Here is a 13,480-nt window from a genome sequence, read left to right as displayed (position 1 = left end):
CTCAGCTTTAAATTCCGCATCATAGATTTAGGTTTTATATGTAGGAAATAGAAGTTGTAGGGGCCTATATTTGACCAGCCCAAATTATAGTTACCTAATGGAGATGATCATTAGATTTTTAGTCTTGATGCTCTCATATCTCAACTACTAATGATTTAGGAATAATAGTGGGTGGAAAGATAAGATTGTATTTTTTCAAATTTATATTGTGGGTGGGAAGATAAGGTTGGTGGGGAAATAGAACATAGGGTGGAAATAGCAGCACTCTATACATATATTGACACATTGGGTTCACATTTCTTGTTGAAACTGACTACTACCACAAGTCTACAAATACATGCATGCTACGCCAGCAACAACCTTGAGCTTCATTATCAGTTGACCTTCCAACATGGATGGCTCCATCTCCCAGCATGATCATGATTCCCACACGTCATCAGATTTCGGTAGAAGACGTGGTGGTTGGATCACCTTCCCTTTCATCACTGGTCTTGGATCACCTTCCCTTTCATCACTGGTCTCTCTCTCTCTCTCTCTCTCTCTCTCTCTCTCTCTCTCTCTCTCTCTCTCTCATACACACAAACTTTGTTGTAGTTATAAATTTAAGTATTAATTAATGAGGTGATCTTCTTCTATATGTTGAGTATGTAGGGGCCTTGGCAGGGTTGACACTTGCAGCTGGAGGGTGGCTCTCAAATTTGATTGTCTATCTGATTCAAGAGTTCAATGTGAAGAGCATTGATGCTGCTCAGATTTCAAACGTCGTTACTGGTTTTTCCTTTCTTTCCCCAGTCATTGGAGCAATAATAGCTGATTCTTTCTTTGACTCATTTTCCGTTGTCTCCATTTCTTCCTGCATTTCCTTGCTGGTAATAAAAGTCCCCATCTATTTGTTTACATTTGCAATTTTTTTTTTCCTTAGTATCGAATATTTATCTTTTTAATAAGGAAAAAACTAGGCCTGTTTATAATTTTAGCAAAAAGATACTTGGAAATAGAAAGTTTTGATTGAATTCCTTGCTATAAAATCAATTTCCTGTTCTTGAATACATCACCATGGATCAAATATTGATGGTTCATTTGTTATTTGCTGTGTCAATTTTCTTGTGCATCCAAAATCTTAGTACTCCTATTCTTGACTCTTAAATCCCAATTTGGAGGACAAGAAAATCTTCAATCAATCAATACTAACATGGTTCTGTCACAATTCTCTCTTCTCAATCTTCTGATCTCAGGGAACAACGAATTTCTCATTTCTCATTCTCTTCTATCTCTTTTCTCCAATCTCTAAGGGACAAAAGAATTTCCCAATTCTTCCTCTTTTCTATCTCCTTTCTACAATCTCTAAGGGACCAAAAGAATTTCCAAATTCTTCTTTCTTTCTATCTGCTTTCTCTAAATTCTCAGGGAACAAAGAATTTCCCTCTTCTCTTATTCTATCTCTTTCGAGATGTAGGGGTCTGATTACATAATTGATTAGGATTGCTTATTTAGGATGCAATTATTTGAAAATTTTGGGATATTTGATGGTTCATACGTACAGAGAATCAGTTGGTAAAAATCATGGGCACATAGTTGGTAATTTGTAGTCAATAAGGTTGATAAATTAGTTTACTGGAAGAGTTGATGGCCCATGTATTATGCCTCTGATATTACTTGTTAATGTCGAAGTTTGATGTGGTGTATTTGAGTTGTCTATGGTTACTATACTAGGTTGAGCATATGTCTTCATTGGAGCAAAATGATGGAATAGAGTATGTACTCTTTTTTATATGCCTCAAATTGCAGAAAAACTTGTATGAAACAAGGATTGCACTATTTTGCTATTTTCGACCAATTAAAGCCTATCATGTGAAAAAGTTATCACGCATGGCATACTGTGATTGGCCTGAAATAGCAAAATAGTGATATCCCTGTTGCATGTAAGTGTTTCTCCTCAAATTGGCCAACTTTGTTGGGTTATGCTTCACATGCAGCTCAATATAGCAGTACTCTTAGAGCACTTCTAGCGGCAAGGGGAAGCCCATGCAAGAGAAGGCCTAGGCCCATGTGATGGCTCCAACAAGCAAGGGCAAGCCTGGGAAAGGCCTGGGGCCCACCAACCCCGGCAAGCCCACAAACAAATCCAGCTCGAGCTGCTACCTGGGCAAGTGATGTAATGCTGACGTCATTCCAATTAAAATAATAATAATAAGTTGAAGAAAAAAAAAAGGGAAAAAAAAAACCAAAAAATTCAGAAATTTTTTTATATAAATACCTAGCCATATTCTTTCCTTTCCACACCAAAACGCTAAACCTTATCAAAATTAATCGTTTATGTATAAAAAATAAAAATAATTCAAAGTGAATGGTAATCGCCCTTTGCCATGGCAACGGATAGAAACACACTTTGCCTTTTGCAAGGGCTGATTCTATTCATGTGAATAGTAACAGCCCTTACCTCTCCTTGCCCCTTGCCATGGCAAACGGGTGGAAGTGCTCTTATGTCTCAAGTTTTGGATTGGTGCTCCAGACAAAACAAAAATGCAGTCTACTCTGCTTCAACTACATCAAAATTCAATGCTTTTCTGCTTCTTTGGTTTAAACATTGTTCCAATCTCATGGTTGGATTCTCTACCCATGATCTTGCCAGGGGATGTTAGAGTATGTAGAACTAGGATTGTGACAACTGTCACCTATTGACTGATGTTATAGAAATAGTTACTAAGCTATTATACTCATTTAGAGCCTTATAAAGTTTAACTCCTTTAATTGTATAGTTATTTGAGAAAAAATACATAAAAGTTCATCTTTTTCTTAATTCTCTCTCTATTTCTCTTTCATTAACATGTTCTAACTATAACCATTGGCCATAATGATTAATATAAAAGTACACATCAAGAAATATATCATCTAATTAGCTAATGTGTGATTAGAAAATGTGAGTCCCTTAACATTACACAGTCAATTTGAATAAAAAAAATATGTACCATAACTACCTCTCTTATAAAATTGGGACCCATTATATTTGATTTGGGATTCTAGCAACATACAACATCGGCTACAATAACTATCAATTAAAAGTGAATACCAAACTTGAATCTTTGAACATAGTAATTCTCCAATTGTTGAAATCGGAGAGATAGAGGATGAACAACAGACATACTCAACTAAAAGAACATCCATATGACCCAAATAGCATAAATGCAACTAACAATCTGAAATCCACCGCATATCATAATTGAGAAAATAGAACCTCCATAGCCAAACATGGAATTGAAGTCAGCAAGTCGAATCAATATGAGCAGCCACAATTTGAGTAGTAATCTTACAGAAAACAGCAATAAATCCCAATCGATGGATCTTTAAATTCGCAAATCAATGAAGAATTATGCGAAACAGCCACAATTCTACATACTTCTGCAAGAATTATTGTATGAGCCCATCATATGTGACTTTGATATGCAACATATATTTGAGCTTCACTATAGTCGTAGCACATACATGTTTTAAAAGGTAAATTATAAATGTTTACAAAGGGAAGTCGTGTATGACACAAAAAATTCTTTAAATTCTAATATCATGTCACATGGTTAGTTAATGTCATAATTAAATATGATAATTCTAGCATTATTTTTTTTTAAAGCGAAAAGATGCATTATTGTTTATAAATGCCTAGCTCACTAGTGAATTGAAAGACATAATTATGCATCACATGGACCCCCTAAATAGTCAAAACTCCATATATATATATATATGATCATATTGCAATCTTAATAATCATCTCTTGGCTTGGGTTGGCTTGCAGGGCATTGTTCTATTAGTGTTAACCGAGACATTTAACTCGTTGAAGCCTCAACCTTGTGTGAAGGAACCAGAGCTATGCCAACCCACCTCCAAGCTACAGCATGCAATCTTGTACACAGCTATAGCCCTAGCAACAATTGGGGTGGGAGGCACAAGATACACCATGGCAACAATGGGAGCAAATCAGTTTGAAAACCGTAAGAACCAAGCCACTTTCTTCAACTGGTTCTTCTTCACCCTCTACACAGCTACAGTGGTCAGCTTCACAGCCATCGTCTATGTTGAGGACAATGTGAGTTGGAGATTAGGGTTTGGCCTGTGCGCCATTGCCAACCTAATTGGACTGGTCATTTTCTTGTGTGGGGCCCGTTTCTATCGTTTTGATAAACCACAAGGGAGCCCATTTGTGGGTTTGGCTCGCGTGTGGTTGTTGCTTCAGCTTGGAAAAGGAATCTCCAGCACTCGTCTGGCGAAAGCAAGGATTATTACTATGGGCATGGTGGAGTGACAGATGACTTGGTGGGTTCTGCAACACCTAGCTCCAGCTTTAGGTACAAGCATTACTTTAAATTTCTAATGTTTTATTAGCTAACTTAAGATTTTAGGGTTAGTATAACATAGTAAGTATCAACCACGCTTTGATTTATCCTTTCTCTCATATGCCTTATCGTTATTGACCAATTTCGTAACAGTTTAAGATCCAATGATCGTCTAACATCTAAGCCATTTAGATTTCCTTTTGAGAAGATGTTGATGTTTTTTTGTTCACTAAGCCATGGCAAATTAATGGTCTTGATGATCACCAATGTAAATTGATTCGCCAGGACAGGAGGAGGAGCTAGCACTAGAGATATTAGATATGGTGCAGTCAAAATGGTACGTAGTGTGTTCATCATGTCGCACAATTGTGTAGAGAGATTTCATGTAAAGCAAATGCACTATTATTAGTGAGAGAAAAACAAAATGCACCAAATGCTTTAACTATAATGCTTTACAAAGTATCATTATCTGGGTAGACTTTGGTGCATAGTTGTCATCTCTTGGGGGCATATGATCCTTACTCATCCCTCTGTCATCGAGAGAAAATAATTTTTCTAGCTTTTAATTTAGTGGTATTTCTCTTTCTAATGTTAAAAGAGGTCCAAATTTAAATCCCCTCTTGCGTTAACCAAAGTCTCATTTTCTCCGCTTCAGCCTCATTTTTGTGCCAAAAAGATATATAAAAGCCTTCATAAAAGATCATTTCCTTACTTTTTTTGGTTTGATTTGTTTTTCTTTCTGTCCTTTTGTTATACTATAATTTTCACTTTCACTACAAGGTTCTAATATGCTTGAAAAGCCTTTGGACAGCAGAATATATACAAGGCTAATGACACATGCCTTCTCATATACATACAGGTTTCTTAACCGTGCAGCACAGAAAATTGAAGGAGACATTAAACCAGATGGTTCAATTGGAAAACCGTGGAGACAATGCACAGTGCAACAAGTAGAAGGTTTCAAGACCCTCATAAGAATTTTGCCAGTATGGTCAACTACTATTTTCTTAGGTACCCCAGTAGCAGTCCAATATAGCTTAACCATCTTGCAGGCTCTCTCCATGGACCGTCAGATTGGGCCTCATTTTAACATCCCAGCAGGGTCTATTTTAGTTATTGTCTTCTTCTCCACTGCCATCTCTCTCACTGTTATTGACAGGTTCTTGTGGCCCACGTGGCAGAAGTTGACTGGTCAGTTCCCAACATTCCTCCAACGCATAGGATTAGGCCACGTGTTAAACATTCTCGGCATGGTTGTTTCAGCACTAGTGGAGTCAAAAAGGCTTAAAATAGCAAAAAGCCACCACCTCCAAGACCAGCTTGGTGCAATTGTTCCCATGTTGGCCTTGTGGCTTTTCCCACAGTTAATTTTGGTAGGCATTGGAGAGGCATTTCATTATCCGGGGCAAGTTGCATTGTTTTATCAAGAATTTCCGGTGTCACTCCGAAGCACATCGACCACCATGGCCGCATTGATCATTGGGATTTCATTTTATTTAGGCACAGGTGTGATTAATTTGATTCAAAAGGTCACAAGATGGCTGCCAGACAACATAAATAATGGGAACCTAGAGAATGTGTATTGGATGTTAGTTGTGGTGGGGGTGCTAAATTTTGGTTACTATTTAGTGTGTGCTAGCTTGTACAAGTATCAAAATGTAGAGGGTGCAGATTGTAATTCTGGCCCTGATAGTGAGAAGTGATGTGTGGTTAGTGGCTAAATAGAGTCATTATCTAAGTTATCAATTAACTACCATGACAAGTATGTGCCAAGTATTACTATTAAGTTACATGTATTTCTCTTGTTTTGAGATAAAACGAACGTTATGAAGGGAAGTTTATTAATTTGAGACATGAACTTGATCCCGATCAATAATATCCTTTAAAAATATGTTCTAAATAAAATAAGCGAGGAGTTCATATTAAATAAAAAAACACTCACAAGCCAAATCATACTTAGCTAGTCTATGTATATCTCTTATTTATCTTTTGTACAGAAATGCATATTTGACATTCACAATACAAGGAACGCTAACTATACATTTTTTAAGAAAAATTAATGGGTAGCAATAAAACACTACCACGTATGTGTCTCTTAATTTTTCAACGTGGGACAATACTCTTAACAGTAACTATTATGGTGCATGATGTCATTTAGAAAACACAAAAGCTCATTTACCACATTTACTGTAACATCCTACATCGACTAACGGAGATGGGGTAACGTGCCTTATATGTACATGCTCGCCTTCATCTAGTACAAGGCCTTTTGGGAGCTCACTGGCTTCGGAGTTATAGAAACTCCGAAGTTAAGCGAGTTTGGGCTAGAGCAATCCCAGGATGAGTGACCCACTAGGAAATTGCTCGTAAGTTCCCAGAAACAAAACCGTGAGGGCAAAAAGGGGGGGCCCAAAGCGGACAATATCTTGCTACGACGGAGCCGATCCTGGGATGTGACATTTACCCTTAATACGTGAAGGCAATTGATGTGACATATAATATGGACATATGGACATGCCACATCTTGTGGTATAGAAATGTGGGATAAAAATGTGATAAGTGTAGCATTACTTTTTTTTTTTATAAATATTTATTTTTAATTTATTTATTTTTAATTGATTTTAAAATTTCTTATGTGGAGGTGGGCTCCAGTTGCCATGTCACCCACTTAATTGATGGATAATGATCCATGTGTACAAAATTACAAAAACACATTTGCCACATCATCAAAGTTAACAGGCTTTTGGATGGAGTTGAAGAGATAAAACTGGATCATTTTGAGTTTGAGAGGCAAAGTGGGATTTGACCAAAATTTTAGGAGTATTGGTTTAATTAAGTCTAAATAATTAGAAGAGGACCTGAAAGCCGATGGTTCAATTCCAAAGCCATGGAGGAGGCTGTTCTATGCACATTCCAACAAGCAGAAGATGTCAAAAAGCGTGTTTGAATGAAGTTCGTTTAGAATTTTAGTATGTTTAAATAAAGGCTAGTTTTGCACATTTTATTACTCAGTGCCAATGCTATTATTCGAGAGATGCTGAAGATGATAATACGGAAAATAACTGCTTCTTCTTCTTCTTATTGCATCCAGGGGTGGATCTAGAAATTTTCATTCCGGGGGTCAGCGTGTAAAAGGTTAAAAAAAAATTATATACAAAATAGGCTCATCGAAATGAAACGATAATATTCTAATTCATAGTTAATAGATAAAACCATACAAAGTACTCATGTTCATTATCAAAGAGAACTGCATCAACTTCAAAAAAATAGACAGACACTGTAATATACTATAAATATCTCTAAGAATGTGATAATAAACCAAAGAATAGCGCAATTCTTTTCTCCTCCCAAAGCGTCTTGTCCTATTCGACATAAGAGCTAGCATATGTTGGTGTAATCTTGCTCATTTTAGGGCATGTGCGTCATTTTTTAGTTCCGTCGTCATTTTGATTTTGGGCTTTATTTGCATTTCTTTTGGGACTAGCTCTCAAACTTTGAACCCTTATGAGTACTATCTTAAGGGGAGCTTATTCAAGCAGATATTTTTTCAAAACGTAAGAGTTAGGTTATTCTTTTAAAACTCTTTGTGGATTGAACATTTAAGGCTTTTGCCCTAGATTGACCTTAGGTTCCTTCATGTATTCATATCATACATGAAAAATTATTTTATTAAAAATATTGGCTAAAACCAACTCAAAATAAAACAAATCAAAACAAAATTGCCACATCAACCTTGTATTTGAAGAACCAATCAAGCCCATGCTGAATCTTCTTCCTCACGATACATCCATGACTCACTCTAGTCTCCAAACGTGACTTCCACTCCTTTAGCAGAGTATACTGTTTCTTTGGCTGGCATGGATGGTGTTGTCTCTTCTACTCCCAGTTTTGTCTGAAGCGCTTTAGGAAGGATCAAAGTTTGGTTAGCATGTTGCTAAAAATGATAGCCCATTAAGTAAATATATACTTCAAACTAAAATCGCATAAAATGAAAGTTTTCTTATTTGATGTGTAAGAAATAACTTTATTAAATAAAAACAAAAACTCATGATTACTCAAAAACAAAACCAAAAACCCCCCACCATTTATGCTTTGCATAAAACACGAAAACAAGAAGTACGAATAACATCCCAGCTCCATTTTCATAAATGTAAACCATTAAACGGCAGTCCAGGTTTCTTCTTCCTTCATTGAACCATTCCTTGGTTGTTTTGATGTCTTCCGTTTGCTCTAACATCCTTCTTTATTTTTTGGTTACAACTCTTAAGATCCTTTAAGTTCTACGAATTTCTTCTAAAAAGAAGCAATGGTTCGTCTTAATAACGACTTGTGTGGGTTGTTCACTTTGTTATTGCTATAAAATATACTACTAGTTCCAATGATTTCCTTCTCGGAACGAAACTTATTGCGTAAGAGTTATACACACCTTGCTTTTATTGTTATGTAAAACAGACCAAAAAGTTGCGCAAATGGTGAAGGGAAAATATGAAAGCTTACAGAATGATGATAAAGAATACATTTTGTGCAAAAAGGGAGGAGCCAATCCGGTCTCTCCAACTCAGATTCCGCAACTCTATCAATAGCAATCATATAGGAACTGAAAAATTCTCCATGCATCGCACATATTATGGATCAATATAATAAACACAAGGAGCAGTCCAATTTGAACTCTCTGGGCTAAATTGTTGAGATTAGAACAAAGGGGTTGGTTTAAATTGCACATAATTAACACGCTATGGAACAAGCTCAATAATAGCTTCTTCTGCAAAGAAACTAGCAAGGTGTTATACTCCAAGTCTCAGTTCTAGAGCAGAAAATTCATTTGTCAAGCCTTCCACATTCTGAACATTAGCATCATTGCAGATAGCCGACTATCCAACCTTATATGGTGCCAATGATTCTGTTTGGACCACATGTCCAAATTCCACCAAGTAAGATTTGTACCTCTCTGTGTTTTCAGGACCAGAATAAGGAATTCTCGAGCAAATCTGATACATTAATAGCAAAATGATTTAAGAAACAGTTTGCAAATAAAATGCTCAGAGATAATTGCAACATCCCTAAACTGGAGAGACAGAAGTTAAGATTGTCTCTCGTCAAGCTCCTTACGCTATTTAGAGAACAAGACTTAGTATACTCCAACATGACATCCATCTGACACACCACAAAACCCCTACTATCAAGGTTAACCGACAGGCTTGTTTATACATATGGTAGTGGTTCAACTAGTTGCTCACCATCAATCAAAATCTCTACACCTATAAAACATCAGGTGAGACTAGTCTTCATGATTGAAAGCATAGGTCCAAACGGAAGTGACATGGATACCTAAAGTTCTCACAAATAAACACGAATTACTTTACGTAATATCCTATAAATTGAAAGCCGTTTCCATAAGTACCTGTAGAAATGGTAACTCTTGCAATCACATGCAATCACATCATATGGCTCCTTAGGAATAAATGGTAACACTTCTCCTTGATCATCTCCTGCTTTACTAGCTCTGTCTCATTTTTTCCCCAAATCCTCTGAAAGGCATTCAACCTTTCCCCTTATGCCACTAGTATATCCCGTCAGGACCCCCATTGACACAGAAGGTATCAACCTGGATGGATGGTGTCTCCATATCATATGTATATACACCCTGCAATTTGATAAGTTGAAATACCTCTGCAGTCAGAAATAGGTGGTTAAGATTTATAAATTTAAAAATAAATATATTTAAAAAACCTATTATTTACAAGCAATGATACGTGAAAGCTTAACACGAAAGATGTTGCTTTCAGAATGATTTGGATTGCAACTTGAAGGGCTATCTCTATTAGACAAGCAGGAACCATTGACGGTCGTGCTAAACATTTTGGATCTGCAGTCAAGTCCAACAATACAGAAAAATCTAACTTCTCCCCAGTATAACAGCATAGTCCATTAAATTTGGACCCAATAGTTCTCCCAACACAATTCCTCTCCATATCATGCTCGCAAGATATCAATATTAGAAGTCCCAATTCAAACGACAATAAATGCCCTCTGCATTTACCTAGGTGCAGTAGTAGTTGTTCCTAGCCTTGTCCAGTAAATCCACGTTTAAGTGATGTAACTTCAAACCTCCTTCCAGAATATCTAATAGTGGAAAATTTTCCACGCTGTCAGTTGCACCTTGGATTGAGGTTGCATCACACACAATCCTAGAGAAGAGCATTGTCGCTGCGAAAACTTCTTTAAATTATTCTAATATGTACGTGTCTTGGATATATTATATAGGTGTTTTTTAACAAATCATTTGTGAACGATTCTAACTTGAAGTTACTTATAAGCAACAAAACTAGACTCTTTCGCAGTGATTTCCAATGATTCTAATAATACGTGATCCATACTCTAAAAGCATCATATGTTCATCTAATCAGGCTGTGACTCAGGACCAAAATCTACCATAGTTTATGATTTTCCAAGAGGATACAAATGATTGGATGAAGAGAGATGCACACTTGAAATAAAATCACAATTGCCAACCAAAATTCCATAACCTTAAAACACACAGCCTGTTGCATCTGGATTTGTGAAGCCAAAGCAATAGGTAAGGTTAATAGATCAAATACAAAAGGCAGTGATATTTAAAATGGTTATTAATCAAATGGACGTAGGAGAGACAGTCTCGGTAGCTGCTTGCTATTAGGATACCTAGTTTCATACTGCAAGAATATTTCAGACTGCTAACTTTCACAATGCAAGGATAGCTCACTGTTTGACTTTGGGTCATGATTGAGGTTAATGATGGGAAAGTTGAGAAAAAAAAGTTTGATACTGGTGACAATACTTTGGTGTCAATACAAGCAAGAAAACGGGCATCAGGTTGCAGTACTTACGTAAGTAGATTTGGACCTTGTTATATAAAATGATTCTATCTTTGCTTTATATGTCGGTCCATTGTTTGAATTTTACTTCCCGCTTAGCAGTTAGCAGATTTCTACGTATAAAGATATTTCTTCAAAAAGAGCGACCTTTGCAGACTAAAAGAGATCCAGAAAAATCCAAATAATACACTAAATCAACTGATATTCTATTGTCTTAAATCACCCAATTCTTAAACTACTACTTGTTAAAAAATGACCTTTTCAGATCGAGATATTATCTCTCTTTCCGCTATTCAGAAGTTCAATCATTAAATAACTAAAAGAATTTTAACTTATAACCCAAGGAGTGCCAGTACCTTATAACCCAAGGAGTGCCAGTACCCCCCTTCTAATTGGCACAAATTGCTCATCATACAACTCACAGAAAGTTGGATTTGGTAGAATGAAGACTGATGGTATAGATGGAAGTTAAAAGAAATTAAACAAAGTATACAAAAGTATATACGTGGAATTCCCATAAGTTAAACATCATGGCAAACACCTTCAATTTAAAGATATGTATCTGATCAAAGTAATCAAACTCAGAATACTAGAAATGTCATGCACTGAAGAAAATGAGACAACATACTTCTAAGTTTAAGGAGAAAGTAAAGCATAAGGGGAATCAAATTGTGGTAAAGCATGAGAAACCGAGATACAAATTTAGACAAAGAATTTCAGCTTACAAATACAGCATCAAGGGAATTAAATTCTGGTTCAAAGTACCTATGAATCAATATCCTAGGTCGCTGGGATCCCCAGTAAACTCAGCAATCTGCTCAAGACTCACATTGAGCAATTCATGGGTATCAGCATCTCTGACAACACCAGTTTCTCGGTCTGAATCCTTCTCAACAAGATTGCCAAAGACCCCCTTGTGCTTTCCAGACAACACAAGAACGGATCCGCCCCGTCTTGGCAGCGCAGTCTCAAGAAAATCCTGGGACACCCCCTGCACAAGCTCCCTACTCCCATCCATAGATATATCACAAGTTTTGGGTCCAACCACATCCATCACCTCCCCTTTTTTCAAATAAAATTTCCCACCTTTCAAGTCCTTGCTTATAACCCTAACTCGAATGTGACGGGCAAGCCACGTTGAATAACCCCTCTGCTCTTCTCGTCTTGGCTTACTATCACTACCCACTTTCCTTTGGGCCTCCTTCAATCTCTTCAAGCACTTCTCTTCTTCTTTCGAACCCAATTCAGCAACTTGATCCACATTCACTTTCACTACCTCTTGCTCTTGCTCTTCGCCCCTGCTCGAGAGCTTCAATACCAGTTTTCCATTGCCCAATTTCTCAACAATCCTACCCCTCAAACCCACATAGGCTCTACCCGAAACAATCCTCACCTCCTTACCCAAATCCCCATCTTTCTTTCTCTCTTTCTCTTGCTTTTTATCTTTCTCCTTCGGATTCATATGAAACCCTAACCCGTGCCTATCAGTACTCCTTGTATACTCCACAACCTTCGCATCTTCCTTAGCATTCTTTCCAATCCCTCTACCCGGGTACCACCCGTACCCAGAAAGCAACGCCTCGCCGTAACCCTCTACCGGCATCTCATCAAACTCCTCCAAGCCCCTGTGATCCGACAAGCGCTCCAAGTCGTCTTTAAATTTCTGAAGCAGAGTGTCCTCCCCACCTCTCAATCTCGGCCGTTCATCACCACCGTCCCGATTCTCCGATTCCGCATCCAATTTCTGCCGCACATTGAGACCGTATGAAATCTTCGCATCGGGGTCGTCGGTGACCGATAGCGTCTCGACCTCGAACTTAAGTTCTTGGCCTCCGGGCTCGGTGATTGGAAGCTCGAGATTCTTCATCTTCTTGTGGGGCCGCCACTCGTTCGGGATCGGAGCGATTACGCGGGTTTTGGGGTCGGTGGATACGGTTTTGGAGGCGTCGAATTCGTTGACAAAGTGTTTCGAAGCGGCGTCGTTTGGGTTGCCATTGCCGTCGTCGAAGGTGGTGGCGGTGGTTGACGGTTTGCGTTTAGGGTTTGATTTCGAAGAGGATTTGGGTGGCAGAGAGAAAGAGAGTTTCATGGTTTCGTTTCCCTCTTTGATTTTTCAGAGAGAAACGATGATTAGGCTGCTACTGGCTATGTTTAACAGCTTTGACTTCCTGATCCTCTAAGCAAGTCCACCGCTATACCCAAACCCTGGCACCCAAGCCCAGGTTTCACCCTCCAGCGCCAAGCCTGCAGCCCGGGCAAGCCCAAGGGCAGTTCTTGGCTGGGCTGTAGCCCGACTTTGCT

At 37.9% G+C, this 13,480-nt stretch overlaps 1 protein-coding gene and 1 pseudogene across 3 annotated transcripts; one reads left to right on the top strand and one right to left on the bottom strand.

Annotated features, from left to right (window-relative positions):
• The first annotated feature begins 391 nt into the window (after positions 1-391).
• On the top strand, positions 392-6,028 carry LOC117626346 (annotated as a pseudogene).
• Positions 6,029-8,097: 2,069 nt separating this feature from the next.
• Positions 8,098-13,387, bottom strand: LOC117624669 (protein MOS2-like). Of its 3 annotated transcripts, none has more exons than XM_034356057.1 (3): positions 11,945-13,386; positions 9,727-9,969; positions 8,098-8,225 (listed from the first exon to the last, which is right to left on the bottom strand). In XM_034356057.1, the coding sequence occupies exon 1, from the start codon at positions 13,266-13,268 to the stop codon at positions 11,952-11,954; it is 1,317 nt and encodes a 438-aa protein (XP_034211948.1). In that variant the 5' UTR covers positions 13,269-13,386; the 3' UTR covers positions 8,098-8,225; positions 9,727-9,969; positions 11,945-11,951. The 3 variants fall into 3 exon arrangements, with proteins under 3 accessions (XP_034211948.1, XP_034211947.1, XP_034211946.1); XM_034356056.1 differs by lacking the exon at positions 8,098-8,225 and adding an exon at positions 8,844-9,313 and having other exon boundaries at positions 9,727-9,995; positions 11,945-13,387; XM_034356055.1 differs by lacking the exon at positions 8,098-8,225 and adding an exon at positions 8,844-9,313.
• Between the last annotated feature and the right edge of the window lie 93 nt (positions 13,388-13,480).

Source organism: Prunus dulcis, chromosome 4, assembly GCF_902201215.1.
Source record: "Prunus dulcis chromosome 4, ALMONDv2, whole genome shotgun sequence".
Classification (NCBI taxonomy): Eukaryota; Viridiplantae; Streptophyta; class Magnoliopsida; order Rosales; family Rosaceae; genus Prunus; species Prunus dulcis.
The sequence above is the reverse complement of the archived record's forward strand: the minus strand, read 5'-3'. Positions and strand labels throughout refer to the sequence as shown.

What these genes read in the sequence shown, in the direction of transcription:
- LOC117624669 (XM_034356056.1), bottom strand. Translation starts at nt 13,268, where the DNA reads ATGAAACTCTCTTTCTCTCTGCCACCCAAATCCTCTTCGAAATCAAAC.